This window comes from Sturnus vulgaris, chromosome 2, assembly GCF_052056855.1.
Source record: "Sturnus vulgaris isolate bStuVul1 chromosome 2, bStuVul1.hap1, whole genome shotgun sequence".
Lineage (NCBI taxonomy): Eukaryota > Metazoa > Chordata > Aves > Passeriformes > Sturnidae > Sturnus > Sturnus vulgaris.
The window spans coordinates 54,763,368-54,783,361 of NC_142244.1; the positions used below are offsets into that span (position 1 = coordinate 54,763,368).

Below are 19,994 nucleotides of genomic sequence, written 5' to 3' on the forward strand. Positions count from 1 at the left end.
TTTCCCAAAAGATACGGATGCTTGAGATCTAAAGAAAATTTTGGTGTGAGTACAGCTATGTTACTAGACACCAGAGAATTCATACAAAAACGATGCTATGAGTGTATCAGCCTCTTCAAAGCTTTGATGAGTGCTTATAACATCCAAAAGAGGAAATTCAATCATGATGCATATTGTTAGGTGGAAATCAGATTTCATAAATTTCACTGCTCACAGAGAAATTTGACAAGAGATGGCCTGTGACACAAGGAAAGATAATGGTGGGGTGTGGAAGACCATATATGAACAAGCTTCTTGACAGTGGTGTGTTTCTGTTTTTTAAATTTTCCTAGGGTTTTCCTGTGCCTGAAGGTTTGTATCTCCACAGACAAGTTCGAGGTAATTGCATTTGAGCACAGAGGCTCCTCATAAAATGATGGCTCTTTGAAAATATTTTTCAATGGACCACTGCTCAGCCTTGGATTGCCTGAAGGTTTGTGTCCTTCGGAAACTGCTGTGCCTTGAGCTTCTTTCAACAGTAGGTGGTCCCATTCCTGAAACATTTCCTGGATTTCTGCACTGGGCACTGTCAGAAAGAAGACACGTTGCAGAAGAATGTACAGGAGGGTATTTATCTTCAGATTTAAACACCTAATGATAGCTCTATATCTGAACTTTTTTTTAAGCTCCTATTATATCCAGGAAAATTTAGGGCTCATCTCAGCTGCCCTCAGGTTCTGTGACAAAACTGCAAGGCCACAATACATGTCTCACAGATATTCTAAGATGCTTCATATTTCACTTACCCACTACATGTGAGCTACTGAGCTGGGCCCCTGCTGATGTAGTGAGTGGAGTCCAGAGAAGTCTTTTTCTTAGCTCACATTAGACACTTGCATTTGGTCAGCAAATCCTCTTGCTCATCACTGACCTTACTGGGTTACAAATATAAGCTATCTGACTTATATGTGAGCAGTAAATTGACTGATTCAAACAGCATTTTACTGCTTAAGACACTCTAGAGAATGAGAGAGATCTACACAGAAATGACATGAGACTTTCTGGAGGGTCTCCCTGCTTTGCAGGGCAGGAGGGGACAGGGAGGACACATCTCTGCACAGACTCTGAGCTCCACTGCTGCCTTGCCTTCTGCTTCAGGAATCTGAATAGGGGGCTGATTTCCACCCCCTTACATACATATATCTGTATGCATATATTTATATATAGCATATATTTATTCAGAGTACAGATCTCAATCTGCTCTATCAAGGGCCAAAGCATTAACTGTTCCCTGAGAGGCTGCTCTAAGCAGAAAACCTGTTTATATTGCTCCTTTAATGCTTATAAATTTGTTAACCTCCTAGGCTAACTCACATTGCCAAATGTACAAATAATTGGCAATGAGGATTTCTAGACCTAGAAGACAAGACTACCTCAATCAAAAAACGTTCTGTTTGTTGAACTTCTCACTTTTAACAAATTTATACTACTGGCCTCAAAGCTTATTCATAACCTATTTTCAGGCACAGAAAAACTGTTAAAATCTTTGGATGAAACTATCTTTGCAGTTGATGAGTTGTCAGGAAGTGAAGGCAGGCAGGTTTGGCAAAAAGGATGCCAGGCATGGAGGCTTGTGAAGATGACAGTACAGGACCACTGACTGTAGAAGACAGAAATTTTGGACATCTTTTTAAATTTGGATGCTGCCCCTATTCTGATTGTTAAGTTTGGCTGAGTGCTGTAAAGAAGGGCTCGAAAAACATGAAAAAAAGGGAAAATCAATCAGCACAGAAAATATGACTTCCTGAAGAGAAATCTCACTTGTATGCAGACCTTGTTTTTTAATTAACTTTCTAAAGATTTGGATTTTTTTTTCTAAAAAGTTTGATTTTTTTCTAGGCTTTCAAATATTTTTGATGATCTGCATTCATCTCCTCATGGTAGGAAAGTATTTTCACTTTTAGTATGAGCTTAAAACAAGAAATATGAAAATATCAGCAAATACAGGCAGAAAAGTACTTAATATTTCTGAATCTGTAACACTTCAAGTTTAAGTGGAAGATTGGTTCACCAGCCGTCTTTAAAATAAATCTGTATTTGTCATCACCAAAATTTTCTGGATTTCTGCAAACTACTAAACCAGAGGATTAGATTCATAGCTGGGAAAAGTCATCCTCAATAACACTACCTTCCAGAAATCTATCTATAAGGATCCTGATAGTCCTAATTTTTCTTTATATTGCCAATAAAAAAAACGGCTCATCATTTTGTAGAGGTCAAGAAACTGTCATATTTCCCCATATTTTGGCATTCGTCTTTTGCTACTGCTTCAACCATGGAATATTATGATTTAGCATTTGTTACAAGGTGATGGGTGCATGTTGTAGAACACATTGCCTACCTCAATATTCAAATTGCTAGCAGCTCTGTTTGATGGCACAGGCATACCAGCTTCTGGAGTATTTCTTTAATAATTGTCACAGGTTTTTCTGCTCATCCACCCACCCTACCTCTGATGCATATAAACACAGACAGTTTGGGTTTATTGCCAAGACATAATGACATTTATGTGCAGCTTTTTTGAACTTGAAAACAGCCAGCAACCTTCTAAAAACACAAGAACAATACTTTTGTAAATTCTTATCTCCATCTCATGTACAATTAGTCAGCTCTACCTTTACAGTGCACCTGTGCTACATGTTGTTTTCATATGCCCAAGTGGTTTTATGAAAGACTGAATATGTGGATAGGCTACTATATCAATTTCATCCATAAAATGAAATATCCACACAGCCTCTCCCATTCATCCTTCTATCAGTATGTCAGAAAATTCTAACTAATCAGACACCACTGGGAAAAATATACTCCTCTACCCACTCAGGCAGCTAGCAGTGGAAAGAAACAACTTTTTGCCCTCACGTTCCACTTCAAGAATGTGTACTTCAAGCTCGACAAAGAATCTCTGCAACGCCTCCTCCATACTCATTACCAGCTAGACTGTCATTAATCACAACATTCAAAAAAGACATTTAGTTCATAAACTTCTGTGGGAGACATTTTCAAAACAAAAATGATGCTTGAATCTCAACAGACAAAGAATATCCCACAAGAGATTGTGACTGGTATTTTGCAAAGTTACTGGAGAAAGAGGTTTAGCTTAGCAAACTACCAGCCATCATTCAGTGTTCATAAAATCTTTCTGCCTCCTCATGATCAATATAACTCCCAGGTCAGCTACTAGGGGAAAATTTGAAAGAGCATTAAAAAAATACATTTATGTAAAGTCCACTGCAGGCATTCTGGACCTGTAACCTGTATAAATTCCCTGGTCTTCTCCATCAGGGCCCACTGCTACCAGGAGCAAGTACAACCCTGACATAGGAGCTTCCCCAAATACACCAATGGGCTGTGTGGCAATGCAGGACTAGGAAAATTATATCCCACGAGCCTTGGAAAGAAAACAATGTGCCAAAGCTGCCTAAATGCTCTGCACACATTAAGGGAGGCTGAGACTGAAGCTGGTCACAAGTGCAGCTCCAAAGAAGAGCATTGGCTTCATCTCAGGACCCTGGGACTGCTCAAAGGGCAATTTCAAGAAGTCCAAAGATACTAAGAGACATTAAAAGAACAGAGTGGGTGATGTGGCCACATGTAGGGAATCTCCTAGGAGATAGGAGCTCTGTCAGGCCTGATAGGAGCTCTGTCAGAAGAGCAGTATCTACGCTGCCAGTATTTCAGGAATGGAAAATGACTCTTCAGGCTCTGTGCTACTTTCGTGCTGTTTCCTGACTCTTCACTTTTAGACTTTGTTTCTGGGCATGCTGCTAGACTGAAGGCACTTTGCCTGCAAAGCTGTCTAGCTCTGTTGTTTGTATCCCTTCCCAAATCGCTTAGGTGAGTGCCTGAACATCCACAGAGAAGTCAGTTCCACTGGCCTAAAAACTGTACTGTCCAACATTCTGGACACTTCCTTGCACAGGACCTCATCCCGGCTGGTCTCTTACAGTCTTTCATTCTCTCCAAAACTACATAGCAACACTGGTAAAAAAAAAAAAAAAAAAGAAAATCAGATGTTGAGACACTGTTTTTTCCTGATGAGAGTTGCATCAGTAGATTCAAGTGAAAGACAATTTGTATTGTTGACCTCTTCCTTTCTACCTTCCCACACTCCGAATAATTCTCAATCAGATACACGCTTCAAGATTTATAAAGTATAACTTCAGCCTTTGACAGTAAAACAATGCCCTTTTTCTCCCTACCTCCCAAAAAGTCCCATAATAGGAAGCTTTCCTACCAACCACCTGATAACTCTTCCTGTCCAAGAGTTCACAATGGCTGCTAGCATGCTGAATAGCACATAAATACCACAGCATTCCCGAATTCATGCCTGGTTTGTGAGATGTCAGAGTTGCCATCTTCTTCCCCATAAATTCTCTCCTCACCCATCTCTTCCAGATGCCATCCTTCTAACAGCATAAAACCACAGCTTGCTGTGGTTACCCCTGCCACAAAACATGCATCCCCTTCCTCTCAGATCGTTCCCTACAGATAAAGGCTAGAACAGACCATACCTAAAGTCTACCATGACCAGAGAGAATACAAATTGCTCAGTCTGTCTGAAGAGAAAATGGTGACTTAAATGTTGAATCTTTCAGTCCTTCAGAAATGTCTCTACATTTAAAGTTTCAGAGGTTTGGGTTCTGTCTCTTCTAATAAATATTTTTTTCCCAAATATTTAGACATCAGATTGAACTTAGCCTTTCTTGGGCCTTTGAGAAATTGCCAGGAAAATCCATGAAAAAAATTGTATATGCCATGGACTAGCATTTTTAGAGGCCAACACATTGACAAGCTGAAGTCTTGCTTCCTGGCTTGACTTTGGCAGAATAAGTAGAGGCAGGGCTTTTGCATAAAGTAGTTTATGATGGGACTTTACTGCTTGTCCTTGGAGAGCAAAAGGCCTCTGAATATTGCAGCATGTGGATATAGTTTATTTTCAGCTCCCTACTTCCAGCACCATGCCAGCGATTTCTACTTTTCTCTGCATGTGAGCCAGGCACATATCACAGTAATCACATCCTTCCCTGTCCCAAAGTTCTCCTTCCTCTAGCAATTCCCTTGTGTTTGTAAATGCCAGTCTGGCACTAGCTCAGTATTTTTTTTACACATCTGCACATCTATCCCTAGAGTGTCCACCCTTTTAAAAATACCCTCAAGTATCACAAGACTGACATGTAATAGTGAACAGAAAGCATAAAAGCACTGTCATGTGCTTTCTTCTGCTAGTCAGACAATGCTGTAAACACTGCAGTCAGGTTTCCAAGCCCTAAAGCAAGTCAGCTAATACAATGCTACATGAGTTCAAGCCTAGTAACTGAGATTTCAGCTTCACTTATGTGATTTGCAGCATCCTTAGAAGGCAGCTACACCTCTGCTTAGTCTTCCCTGAATATATACAAATATCTGGATGGTCAACCACCCAGCTAATGATCAATGCCTGGGTTCCTTAAGCAGTAGAGCACACTATGATTTAGATAAAGGTATTACTTTTTTTATGCTGCCTAATCCCCAGCCCATCTGTGGATGTTGCATGCAATTTAATAAGACAAAAACTTCTTCTGTAGATACTAAATTTAAAATAACAACTTCCCCCTCCCTTAATTTGGCATTCAGATATCCCTCAGGGTATGCAACAAGTGACTTGGCAGATAATTCAGGACATATGGCTTTGAAGAATGGTAATTTAAAAGTACTTGGATAAGTTTCCTCAACTCATTCACATTAATTTGTGCTATTCTCTTTTACTTGTGCCCAAGCAGCTGGTACAGCTAAAAAGTATAGAAAATATAATGAATATAATGCAAGTAACAAAAAACCCTTTTTCCTGAGTTGGATTAATGTATAGTGCAAAAACATCGCTCAAAAACTGAGAAACAGAAGGAGTTCAAAGACGATTCAGAACTGTTAAACCTCCGTGCCTCATCTGTAGTCACCAGGTGGCACCAGATGTATCCAGAGATTGGTGATTAGGTTCAAGCCATTGTAACCTACGTGGTCTTTGAAATGCTGGGCACATCACCTACAGCTATTAAGTAGAGCCCCACAGCTGAACGATCAGTAGACTAGAGAGTTTAGATCTAACTTTAACAAGATCTGAACATTGTTTTACAGTTTGTTTGTTTGGGGGAGATGGGGATGGGGTTTGCTTGTTTGTTATATTGGAGATTTGTTAGGGTTTTTTCATAATTGGAGTGGTTTGTTTGTTTTGTTTTAGTGTTTTGTTTTTTTGTTGTTGTTGTTGTTTGGCTTTTCTTTTGTGTTCTTTTATTTCTTTTAGGAGAAGATGTAAATTAAGATACAATGCCATCTCCTAATTTGGAGATGTTGGTTATAAAACTTTCCCAAAAATGTAAAAACGCATTACTTTAATTATACTCATTTATTCTTGGTCTGAATTAACATATTGTTACATTTTTCACCTTTTCTTTTGCAACACTTAAAATGTTTAAAACATTGAATTTTGGAGTATAACCAATTCTTTTAAAAGATACATTTTAGCAGTCCTGAAGAATTGTATCTTTCTGTTGATACAAGAGGACCTGTTCTAGCTTTCTGACATTGACAATGAGCGCTTAAATTATATAAGAAATTCTGCGCTTAAAAATTATTTCTTTTTACAAATATAGCTACATTATTGTAAGAGGTGAAATTGAAATTAGCTATGCATCATACACAGGGTATTAACTCATGAATATAAAAAAATAGTGAGAGCTAATTCATTTACTTGTGATTCATAACAGTTTTTTTCCCAGAATTTCAATGTTCATAACTTTTATCACTAATTAAATATTTGGAAAATTGGTTTTTGTGCTTGGATTGGAAGTATTTATATTTTTCTTTTTATTATCTGTCTTCTGTAGAAAGAAAACTCTTCATTAGGGACCAAATAAGAAAAAAAAGGAAAAAAAAAAACAAAACTAAAACCAAAAAACACCACCAACAAGAACAAAAAAACCCACAAAAAACTCCCAAAAACCACCCCCCCAAAAAAACCCAACCAACCAACCAAACAAACAACAATAACAAAAAAAAACCCGCAAAAAAGGTGAGACCTTGACCTCACTGTATCTATGACAAAACTCCCACTAACTTCAAGGGGCCAGGATTTTACCACACATGACCAGATTTATTCAAAGAAGAAAAACCAAACAGCGAAAGATATCATGTTATTAAAAGCACAGAGCCTGAAATCATTGTCTAAACAATATGTTAAATATTTACAAATACCAGTAATCAGAAAGTAGAGTTGTAGTTTGAAACAGTTTCAAAAGAAACTTGAAGAGGAAAAAAAAAAAAACAAAAAACTTGAAGGAAGGAAAAAGTATATAATAAAAGTATATTAAAGCATGTAATCCTGAGTATTCAGATTTTATATCTTTAGCCCATTGGAATGATTTTTCAGCCAGAAGGTACTTTTTTATTATATTAAATTCATTGTGGCATTACTACAAAATGCCATTGGTATTTGCATTCTCTTCAGCATGCCATGTTCCTAAAAATGGACCAGTGTGTTGATCAGTGTATTATTACACACATGACACCCATAGAAGCTTAATCGTTGTTGGGATCCCCAGTGCATACAACAGAGAACACCCAAGATGTTCTGTAAAACGCCATCTTTATAAGCACTGGCTTGCAAGCAGTGCTTATGGTGGCAATGGGCAAACCGAGCCTTGTACAGACACAAAAAGAGATGTCTCTGTTCAAATGATTCATGATTATTCTTCACACTTTATAGTAAGACCCCCAGCAAGTGCAACCAGGGAAACCAAGAAAGCGTAGGAGGAGCAGCACTCTCACACCAGCCAGCAGTGGACTCTGCCACTGAAAAAACATGCTTAACCTTCAGCACAGAGAACAAGCCTCTAGATGGGAGCAAAGTAGTTTGTGGATAATTTAACATGGTAGTATTCACACAAAAAGTAGCCTATCCTTTGTCTGTTATAGAGTGAATCTTGCCTAATACAAGTTGTTCTGTTGGATGCAAGAATTTTCATTGAAGCAGCTGTGGCACATACAAAAACGTAGTCCTGAAAGAATGAAGAACAGTCTGAAATTTAGTCAGCTATTGTAAGGTGAAACTGTAGATTCCCAAGGCTAAACAGGGGTGTATGCTGTCTTAAAGCAAGTAATTGATAAAGACAGTAGCAGGAGTTCTCCAGGGAACTCAGTTTTTTTGCATTGCTAAGGGGAGCCCAGGGAGCCAGACCAGAGACGAGACACACCTTTGGATGGCTACCATCAAATGGCATGAACTCTGCCCTGCAAACGGCAACTTCCACTACAGAGGCTGGATAATGGAGAAACCGAGATTTAAACTGGTTTGGGATGGGGCTGTGCACTGATCCTTCAGGGTCCTGGTACACTGCATTGAGAAATTCCTATGCACTGTATTCTCATCTGCACTATCAGTTTAGGAATAATGAAATGAGACAAACATAATATGAATACAGTTTTCTTCCCCTTCTCTGACATAAATCTGTTACCATTTTACAGGAGCTCTGCTTTTACTGTCTAGAAGAGAAGGCAGGCACACACATTTGCAGAAAGACCTAGTATATTTCTTTCTTAAACAAAGAAGCATAGAATTAATGTTATTTTATCAGCAAAAATTATACTTTTTACCTATTATCTGCAATTCTCTCCATGGCAAGTACATTATACTGTAATTAAAGTATATTGTATGAAATTTCTGTAAAAGATCTGTAATAATTACAACATACTATTCATTGAAATGCATTAATGGAGTACCTATAACACAAAAAAGTTGAAATTGATGGAAATAGAATACAATAGTACAGCTACTTTTAAGGGTTTTCTTCCTAGCAGAGTCCTAGGAATATCATAATTTATGATATGTTATCCTGTCTCCACTATTTTCTTAAAATGAGAAAGATTTGCAAGAGGCTAGATACTTCCCAGAGATGTATCAAGGCAGTTCAAGGGAAAGCAGAGTAGGTATCAGATCATGAAAATCATGAAAATTATTTTATCATGAAATCAAGAAAATTAGATTATATTCCTTTGAGAGATTACAAGGGAGAAAGGGAGGGGAATTTGCACCTTTTCAGTTGTACTTCATAGGATGGATGACTACTTGAGACAGGACTGAAGTTCTGATCAACTGGGTCATGTCTACCAGTTTTGCCTTTCTGAGTTGAGATATGATGACCTCTACATGGATGGGTTAAAACATTCATTGACTTTAATGTGAGTTTTATAATTAATTCAAATGGACTACTTATTAACACTTCTATTATTTTTTGAATTATTTGTTTCTTTGAATGATTAAAGATTTCCCAGCAATATCTGCAGGAATAATGTTATCATTATACAGAGGGGAGTCATAGGAAAGACAGAGACTTTTAACCAAGGCCTGTAGTGACAGGAAAAGAGGCAACACTTTTAAACTGAAAGAGGGTGGGTTTAGAATGGAGAGAAGGAAGTATTTTTTTTTACGATTAGAGAGGTGAGACACAGGATCGGGTTGCTCAGAGAACTTCCAGGTGTCCTATCCCTGGAAGAGTTCAAGGTCAGGTTGGATGGGGCTTTGAGCAACATTGTTTAAGGAAAGACATCTCTGCCCATGGCAGGATGTTGGAACTAGACTTAAAACTTCTTAAAAGACTTAAAACTTCTGACTCAAAACAATTTCTGACTCTATGATGTATAAACATAGATGAATACAATGCATACGGCATCAAAGGAATTGATTTTCTAGTTTTAACTACTGAATGCATGGATGATGTCTGATTTTGTTTTTCTTACTCCCTTTGCACAGTTCTTCTCTTTACATTAGACCAGACTGCAAACTCAGAAAATCCTGCACGTACCTGCTTCTCTCCACTGGGCTTCTTGTGATTTAACAGCAGCTCCACGGCCCCAACCACCTCCTTCCGTATGGCATGCAACAGAGCATCTCCCACATACACGTTAAAACTTAAGAGCAGCTCAATGAGCTCAAGGTTCTCATTTTCAATTGCTATAAGGAGTGCAGTTCTTCCCAGGGGATCAATGCAGTTAATATTGATCTTGAAATAAATTTCTGCCTCCTCCAAAGCTTTCTTTACACTGGCATAATCTCCTTTCTCCACGGCGTTCAGGTAGGCTTTCTCTGAATGAGACAGTTCGGATTCTGCCCGTACAATGCGGAGAGGGATACGATCTCTGTAGGGAGCATTGACGCTTCTTTTGTAGTAGAACTGGGCCATATTTTATGCCATTCTAATACTTTGTCTCTGCAACATGAAAACAAAGATGAAATCAATAGCTGACCTGGGGGGTATGATGCACCAAATTAATATTTGGAATATGTAAGTATTTATAACTCATACTAAAAGGTGATGCTGAAACACATACAAAATGTTATCAATAGAGCATGTAAGCAAAAACAGAAGCCAAAACATTGCTTATTTGTAACTTAGGAAGTCAAAGCGTATCTGTCAGAACACCATTTGCTTCTATGCTTTTTTAAAATCTGTGGCAAACCAGAAATTATATGATACAACATAGCTTACCACCAAAAGTGTAGCTCTACTTCATCCTTAATTTCCTCATTCAGTTCTGCAAGGATTTAGAGAGCACAGTCGCCTGTCTCAAACACTGTAAAGTCCACAGAAAGACTTTGGCATGGGAAAAGCACAGAAAGGAGTGACAGGATGGTGACCACCTCAGGTCTGACAGAGGTGAGATCTGGTTAGCACGTCCTGATCAGAGCATCCCAACGAAAAATTCCCACTGCAGCAAACTGCGTAGAGAAGCAACTGCTCATACACATATCACTGGTCAAACAAGATCACCCCAAGTCATGGGAAAGATGGCATCTGCGACCACCAATGACCACCAAAGCCTCCCTCTACCCCTCAGATATGCCTCCATGGATATCTTGAACTTGGACTGTAAGATAAAGCACTACTGCAGGGGCTTGAGATAAGTTAAAGGTGTTACTATTGTCCAAGTGTTGTCTCAGACCTAGGAGGAAGTTAACAAAGCCTGGGGAGAAGAATGGATTGCTGATAATGGACATAAAGAATATAGAACGTATAGGCCACAAGGGAAGGCAATTCAAAAACTGCTGAAATCAACTCCAGCTGGGTAAAAGGTAATTCTGATGGAGAGATCATCTCTGACATCCTACAACAACCCATGTGTTGTTTGAGGATTGTGTGTGGACAACCAAATGCAGCTTTTACATCTTCTTAGTCCTACTCAAATACCCTGACTTACCTGTGGCAGGTGCAGGCACAGACTGCACAACTCAGTGGAGAGCTTCCCTACTAAGATTTTGATTCAATTTCATATGATATTAGAAAAACATTCACATAAAATGTTTTTCCAACCAGAGATTACTAACTTATAAATTAAAACTCAGAACCTAAAAGGAAAAACAAAATCCGTAGGAGATAAATTTCCAAGGACTGGTAGATAATAGTCACGGTTTTGATTCTGAACTACTCAGTTCTAGAATTAATACTGCATTAATAAAGCTAGAATTAATACTGAAACATAGCAGCTATAAAACAATCCTAAACTCTTACATATAGTAAAGTGCTTTTATTCTGTAAACTTTATTCAAGGACTTTGCAAAAAAAATTCCTCCCAACAAAATTATTTTCTCCTGGTTCTATCTTCCACGTAGGGAAAAAAAAAAAAGATTAAAAAAAGGGGGGAAAGAGAGAAGACAAAAATATTGACCTCAAAGAACAAGGTCCACAAAAAATATTTCCCCCTGCTGTTCAGTTGAAGGTTGAACACCTTATTAGAGAAAAAGCTGTAGCTTCTTGTCATTTTCTCAGATGATAATGAAAGCTGCATTAACCCACTGCCTTTTCCTCCACTTTCTTCAGTCATTAAAAAAAAAATCTCTGTTGAGGTTCATAGCAAGCTATAGTACATATTTCTATTATTGTGAGATTTTCATTCATTTAAAAAATGTCACTAAACACTGTGAGGAACATAGCAATTATTCTGCTCCCACTTTTCCTAAGAAGTGCAATGAGATATGTACAAAAGCTGTAGTTGAATTGTTTTCTTTGTTTTCTGGAGCAGATCAAAACGGCAGGAAAAGGTAAAGAAGACATATGAGAAAGAACTCTCCTCCCCATCCATATACAGGAGCTGAGGAATCACAATCCTTTGCAAGATGTTTCCCAGTTCTTCCTACAGGATGGTATCAGTCTACAGTCTGGGATACTAGAGGTTGCACAGTCTGTGGATTATATTCTGTTAATCTCACTCTAAGTAAAATGAAGTTCATGCCCGTTGCACAGTTTTATACCCCTGGAGCTAGTATCATGTTCTTAATACACTGTATTTCATCACTTTTCATTCTTTTGTTTCAAAACTGCAAGTTCAATTCAAGGAGGTGAAAATTTTTATCAACAGATTTAAATTATTTAAATTAACAAATTAACAGATATAAATGTAGTTCACAAGGAGGTAGCTACAAGAAAGGTGGACTGCCATATTCCATGGACATCCATGGACACTTTGAGTTTCATTCCCCTCCTCCCAAACTCAAGTAGATTGGGTGTGGATGTGGAAGGACATCCTGCCTGACTCCAGCTGCCACCTGACAATGTCCTAGGTCTCAACACGGGCTGTATTTCATACCTGTCAGGCAGATGTCAAGCTAACCTACAACAATGTACACACATTATTCAGCTTCTTACCATTTAGAAAGAGTAGTAGTTCTGAAGACACCTGAAAAAACAGGGACTGCAGCTGTGATGTTAATACTGAAGACTCCTCTCTCTTGAAAGCACACGAAAAAACAGATCATTGTCTCCCCATTTACTGTGAGACAAACCATGAATTAATTTGTATCAGTGAAACTGGGCATCAGGGACATTTATTGTAGAAGAAGAGTACAGTCACCTACAGATAGGATCTATCGTGATTTCATGAAGATGACTTGGGGGTTTCTTGTTTCTTTGTTTTTCTCCATTTTTAAGTTAAGTCTGATGAAGATCTTTTATTGCTTTGCTGTAAACCATAAGCAAAATACTTGTTGGAGCCTTTTTTGTTTACCTTTTAATGATTCGTGAGAAGTAGATCTAAGTTTAGTTTGTCTCTTTTAGAAGAGACATATTAAACACACATTTTCATTCTTCTAAATAGCTGTCCCCTGCTAATCTCTATTTCTTGCCTCCACCAATTCCTGAACTTAATTATTCATAAATAAAGTTTTGTTATAAGTAAAATTCTATGTTTACATGCAATTAGAAACTAGAGATTGATTGCTGATACAGTACAGTCCTGGAAGGTGATATAAAAATCACAGAGAATGGTTCCATGGGTGTTTATAAAAATAAAACATTTATTTTATCTACAGGTGGAAAATGTTGTATAACCACTGTTACTGTGCATGTAAATGTACTGTACATGTAAATGCATGCATATGACATTTACATGGAGCTGTAAGACCTAGAAACAGCCAGCAGAAGTACAAAGTCTCCAGCTGCTTTGAGTATCTCCACAGGAAGAAGTCTAAAGAAACAAGAGATCAAATACACTGGGCCAGTGTGAAGAGAATGAAGGTAAAAAAATGATACAAACTTATAAAAAGTGTAATTATAGTTTCTACAGAGTCCATATAACTGACATAAAAAAAATACTTCAGAGAAGAAATAAAGACAAAATAATTCTATATAGTGCTTCCTGCCATGCCATGGAAATATCAGCAACACCTGAGCAGGAGAAATAGATAAAAAAAGGAAATTATAATACTTTGACACAAAAGTGATTCTTATGAGAAAACATTTTTTTCTTAACAGGCAGTTTTGTTTGCACATGTTACAGACCACTGTTTCAAATTATATGTGACTGTTTCTTTCATATGTTGTTTTTCAGGGAGGAATGGTAACATTCTACCTTCTTTGCAAACCTTTGCCATTTCCATTCTATCATTATTTAATAATTTCATATAAGAAAAGCTGATGTTATCAATTTTAATAATCCTAAATAAATAATTTGATTTTTTTTTCTGCTGCTGTATCATTGTGTGTATGTACATGCATGTTATAATCACAGATATTTCCCCATCAAAGCTCAAGAAAAACTGCAATCAGATTTCCTTGGCACTTATTCAACTTTATTTGCTCCCTCTACATATATGATCATAATCTCCCAATTTTTCCAAGGGACTCTGACTTGCATTTCCCTTGCTTGCCGTCCCCCTACCCCAAAACAGCCCTAGCCAGGTGCAAGAGGAAAATCAGAGTGAGCCGCCAGCAGGCACAAAGGCCTCTGTGATGAGGCACTTGTATTACTGCTCACAGACCTACTGCAAACCTTTCAGGGACTGAAAGAGACTCCAGAGACAGCACATCTCCTTCAGCAGATGGGCATATGTGGATATGCTTCTTAGTATCCACACGTGCAGCTTCTGAAATCCTCACTGACAACCCTTCCAAAGGTACTTTATTCCCAGCACTGACCACTGTTAGACTTAATGTAGCATTATAGTATACATATATAGATAAATATAGTATTATACTATATGGCATCTTCTATATCATTGAAAGCACACTTCTGATTTTGCTCATGAGTTTGTTTTTCAGATTATTTGCATTTTTTAAAAAAAGCGAAACTTCACAAGTAACTGGCATCACTCTGCTCAGGAAATCAGAACATTTATGACAAGTGAATAACGTGCTGATTTCTCTGCGATCTTCTGCAACTATTTTATATGCACTTTTCATGGCAAAGAAAAGTTTCTGACATTTTCTAGGTTCATGAAAGTATGAAATTTTCTTTCTAAAATAGATCTGTGACATACCAGCTTTAATCTGACACAGAACCCTATTTGATACACAGTAAAAATTATGTTCAAAGAGAATTTTGGAAAGCAAGACTAGCTCTAATAAATCCCAGACCAAATGAAGCATAAAGTTCCTTCTCCATCAGTCACCAGAACAGACTGCTTCATTTCAACAAAAAGAAAAGAAATGCAGATAAGCCTTTGATTTCTGAACCCAGCATCAGTCCAGATACTGCCATATGTCTATACATCAACTTTGTTATAGCACTGGGGTCAGCTGGCTAGGCTGTGCCCATACCGTTAAACATACTTCACTCCAAAACGGGGCAGCTGAATTAGAACTGTTTTCTGGGACTAATTTGGGGTCCATGCTAACTCCTACACTGTGCCAGGAAAGTGTGCAGAAAGATGTTAATTTTATTGAGCCAGCAACTGGATTGATTCCAGGGAACAATAGAACAACTCGAACAACTTTGACTGCAGGTGATAGAATTTCACTGATCATGCCTGCCTTCTAGCCCTGTTTATTTTACAATTCTTCTAGCTGGCAATACAGTAGGTGGGGTCCTCACCTGAAAGTAATTTTTCATTGTTAAAACTACAATCACCTTCAGATTTGAAAGCTAACAATGGCAAAAGTAGCAATTTGGACTTTAACACTGATTCACACACACAGGATGTAAACTGAGTAACTCAGTATGGTGTATGTTCCCTGCAAGGATATTAATTTGGAAAAGGGCTAAACCTCTTGGTTTTGCTCTGGTTTAAAACGCTCTATAACCAAAGTTTCAGTAAAGCAAAGAACATGACCTAGTATATAGCTGTAGTGGCTGATGGGAAGCAGGACGTCATGTTGTCTGCTTACATGTGTTCTGGCTGCACAGTCAGGAAGGCAGAACATCAGCTACAAAGAACAACTTTTAGGGTCCAAGGTACAATGGTTATGTAGTGGATTAAACCTCACCAGCATTTTATATCTGCATCTTAAGAGATCAAGACCTAGGAAAGTACGAGTCTGAGACACTGAATGTGGTAAACCACTGATGAGGTGACACAGATTACCTACTTTGATTTTTTTGGTAAAAGACAGTATGCGATTTCATAGCATTTTTTGAGGGGTTTAAAGTATGGTGCTTCATATATAAAATAAAGATGGTCTGTAAGTTTACATAATGCCAAATGGGAGGAGATTTTTACCTTCTAGGGCTGATGTTGCACCAAATCTTGGTTGAGAATGATAGATTCTTATAACAATGACCTTTAAAGTCTACAAGACTACTATCAGACTAAAGTTTGAGAAATATCAAGATATAAATAAAAGACTGTTGAGAGACATCAGAAATTATTAACAGATCTTAGAGGAGTAGGATGATTTGTGGTCAAGCATACAGTATTGCAAATCTGCGTATTTTTTCAAATAAGAGATATTCGAGAACTTGATTCTTCACATACACCTAAAATTGAGCCTAATTTCATTTACCCTATGGGCAAAAATCTGATAGCTTACCCATTAGAGAAAAAAAGAGCATCACTAGGTCACAGAAGTATCATTAGATGACAATATTAAATTAGTTCATCTTTCCAGTTTATTTAAACTAGAAAAAGTCACTATTCAGAAAAATTCAAGATGCATGGTTACCTCTTGCTGATGGGTAGCAGCATGCAAATATCCTCAGGAATCTGTGGGAATGACGTTGAAGCTTGAACTATTTGTTCTTGTTCAGAGGGAAATAGCAATGTGTTTAAACCTGCTACCAGAGCAAAGGAGAGAAAGACTGCTTTCCACTGACTGACATGAACTTGTTCTTTGAAATGATGGAGCATGAATGATGTGAGTCCAGCCTACACTCAGAAGGCAGCCAGTTTAGGGTGGGAAGGACAGGGAAGGCAATAACACAGATAATGATCTTAATGAGTGACTGCAGCATCTAGTTGAGTCGACCTTCCTGTCTCCTTGGCTGGTGTTTTTCTCCTGGGTAAATTCAAGGAGCTCTCCAAAATAGTTTTCAAGATAAAAGTACTTCAGTGTCATCTGGCTACACAGAAGGCTGCCTTCCAGCATTTCCAACAGTAGCAGTGACCTAATGCTCTGTGGATGTGATTCTGCAGCAGCCACACAGCACGGCAACATTTCTCAGGGGATGCAGGGAGTGCTCATGGAGAAGGTGGGTGGTCTTTCCCCAAATGAGAAGTGGATAGGAGAAAAAACCTGTACACAATCTGTTGAGAAAAGGATTGGGCAGAAAGCGTCTGACTGTGCAAATTCACTTGAGGAGGAAAGGAGAGAGGATGGAGATTAGGTTGGGAAATACAAGACAGGCGCATTACTTGTGGGAATTATACTGCAAGTAGCAGTGACTTTTCTCAGTTTCAGGGTATGTTTCCACACAGAACCACGTCTTCCCATGCTTTCTATGATGAAGTACAAGGCAGCATGCAGTTTGGCCAGAAAAGGGAGAGTTTGGGCAGACTACCCAAATACTTTTAGTAAAGACTTGCTAATAAAAACACTCCACTGTGGGTCCATTTTCAGATGCACAAGCTAAGCCTGCCCGAGGATAAGTTAAAACACTTTTCAAGTATTTAGGGCCAATAGGGAGCCAGCTGTGAAGAGATTTGTGTTCATATATCCTCACATAAGCACTTTAGTACTGGCTGCTGCCCTGAGACTGGTATGTGTATTTTGTAGGGAGCATTGAAAGAAGATGAACTTTAAAAAACCCAAAAGCTACCAAAAAAAAAAAAAAAAAGCTAGTTCGGGAATATTGTTCAAGTTTTGGAATTTACTGGTCTGTTTCCACACACATCCCTAGTGGATCTGCCTCACACTGCTTAGAGACACTTGAGTTGGTGCATTTTATTAATTTTAATAAAAGACTTCATGAAAATAAAATCAGGAGAAATTATTACCTAAGCTCACCTACCATAATAAACCAAAAACTCAAGTTAAAAGAATTTTAATGAGCAACAAATTGAAATCAGTGACACCAAAGCAAACCATTTAACCTCAATAGCAAAGAATGTTCCACCATTTAGTTAGTTAGATAATACAACATGTAGTTCTACAAGTCTGTAAGACAATGATCACCCATTGGTAACAAACGTCAACAAATGAATTTGATTGAAATCAGTCAAATGTATAATTTGGTTGGTTAACTTGTCTAACAGTGAAACATATTTACTATCTGGACCAAAGCCTGACAGAAATAACGGTATTTTTTTCCTCAAGAAATTGTACACTTGTGTGGTGACTAACCCCTTCCTGCCCTTGTAGCAATAAAGACTTCAAAACGACAGGCCCTATTTGCCAGGAGTCATAAAATGACAGTTTCATGTCACTCAGGACTTAAATGTATTGCACAGAACATGCCCTAATGAATAGCTTGACAAGGTATTATATAAGGCTTCTTAAATCCAGAGGAACAGTTCTTTCCAGAAATTCACCTGCATGGCCAAATTTTCATTTATACATATCCCCAAAAAACAATTCAGGATTAAAAGTATCCTGCTAAATTACAACAGGAGTGAAAAATATAAATAGTAACAATAAGAGAATTCTCATTGCTAGAGAGTGATGGCACCAGAAAGCTGTCATGCAGATTCCCTGGCTGACAAAGGCAATTCTATTACAGTGCTCTATAGATCTGTGACCCAGCAGCAATTATGTGAGATTGGTAATAGCTCAAATACTTCGAGCACCCTTCAGGAAGTTTGTATATTCTTGTGTGGGAGAATGTCAGAAGAAGGTACATTGCTGCATTACAACACAAAAACTTTAAAAATAGATCACCTGAAAATCTGAACAAATCTATCTCCTCAACACTTCCTTCTGAACTGCTTTCTGAAATATTATATAATGTCTCTTCTCCTCAATAATGAATCCTCTCCCAAGTATATAATTATTTCAGCGTCTTATTCACAGAAAAAATATATCTGACTGATTAGAAAACAGGAAATAATTGATACAGGAAACTTTCACTGTGAAAAATGCATCTTCTCAATATTTCCAACTGGCAGATTAGTTCTGCACTCTTTTAGCCAAGGTTTTTACTCATCTACTTTAAAAAGTAATCACCCAGATTTATGTCTGGAAATAGTGAGCAAACAACTTCATTTTGAAGCACCTGTGTTACGCTTTCTTCATCTTAAGCCAGAGGGTACAAGTTCATCTAAACACAAGCCAGCCTAACTTGGATTTTCATTGTAGGAATACCTCCTTAGCAAGACAACCAAATAAAAGCTGAAGAGAACAGCAAGTAATACTAACATTTCAGGAAAATAACCGTTGATTATCAGAAACTCTCTGAAACAATATTTTAACTATCAAGAAGCTCAGATGTTATGAGAGAGTCACAAATTTAAGGATTACTGTAAATACCTCATCTGAACTCTGACATAAGGCAGATTGAGGGAAAATCGGCATGCTTTTCCTGGTCCTGAAAAACTTGAACTGGAAAAGATGTCCTGAGCCACCAAATCCAGCCTCTCACACAGGCAACTCTTCCAACAATCTGACCCTGTAAAGATCAGACTCCCTGTCTTTACAGAAGTAGCTGGGATCCCCCTGCTTGACCCATTGCTTCTGTGAGTGGTGGTGGACAGAGACTCATTCCTCCAGCATGACAATTTCCTCAGCCCTAGATAATGTTCAGCTGTTAAGGACTGCTGACAGGATTATCTTTCTTCCAGCATAGTTGGAGAAAAGCTATCCCTTTTTAGACTTCATTTGGCCAGGCTGCACAAATATGTCTCCTTTACAGCACCAGCTTATTCCTTGAACACTGGTGCCACCTGAAACACCCTGGGATGCCCATCTGTCCCCAGTTGCTCTCCTGAAAAGGCACAGGTCCCTTTTGCTCTTATGTCACACCCCAAACCCTGTAACCCTCAGGCATTCAACAAGAAATAGATGTCTACAAGTGGTCAGCTTGAACTGAGCCTCCAGACTCCCTTCTGTGTTTGCATTACTCCCTTGCCACACCACTTTTTTAGTGTGACCAAAGTGTACTTGCTACTCCAAGACATACTTTCCTGCCTTATGTGATTTCAATAATTCTCTATCTCATGCTTGGATATTTTATTTGATTAAGTTCCAGACCCACAATCACATCATAATCATCCACCTTTAATCTGCTGATAACCTATGTTCTTTTCCTCCTCAGCTGTTTTCAGCCAATAAAATTCTGATAAAAGG

At 38.1% G+C, this 19,994-nt stretch overlaps 1 protein-coding gene across 1 annotated transcript in view; it reads right to left on the reverse strand.

The window, feature by feature from the left end:
* Window positions 1-19,994, reverse strand: part of TRPC4 (transient receptor potential cation channel subfamily C member 4) — a 131,036-nt gene that overhangs the window by 71,314 nt on the left and 39,728 nt on the right. Inside the window, exon 2 of the mRNA XM_014868889.2 lies at window positions 9,873-10,277. Coding sequence (XP_014724375.1) covers window positions 9,873-10,250 — 378 coding nt within the window. The 5' untranslated portion in view covers window positions 10,251-10,277. The remainder of the gene's footprint in view (window positions 1-9,872; window positions 10,278-19,994) is intronic.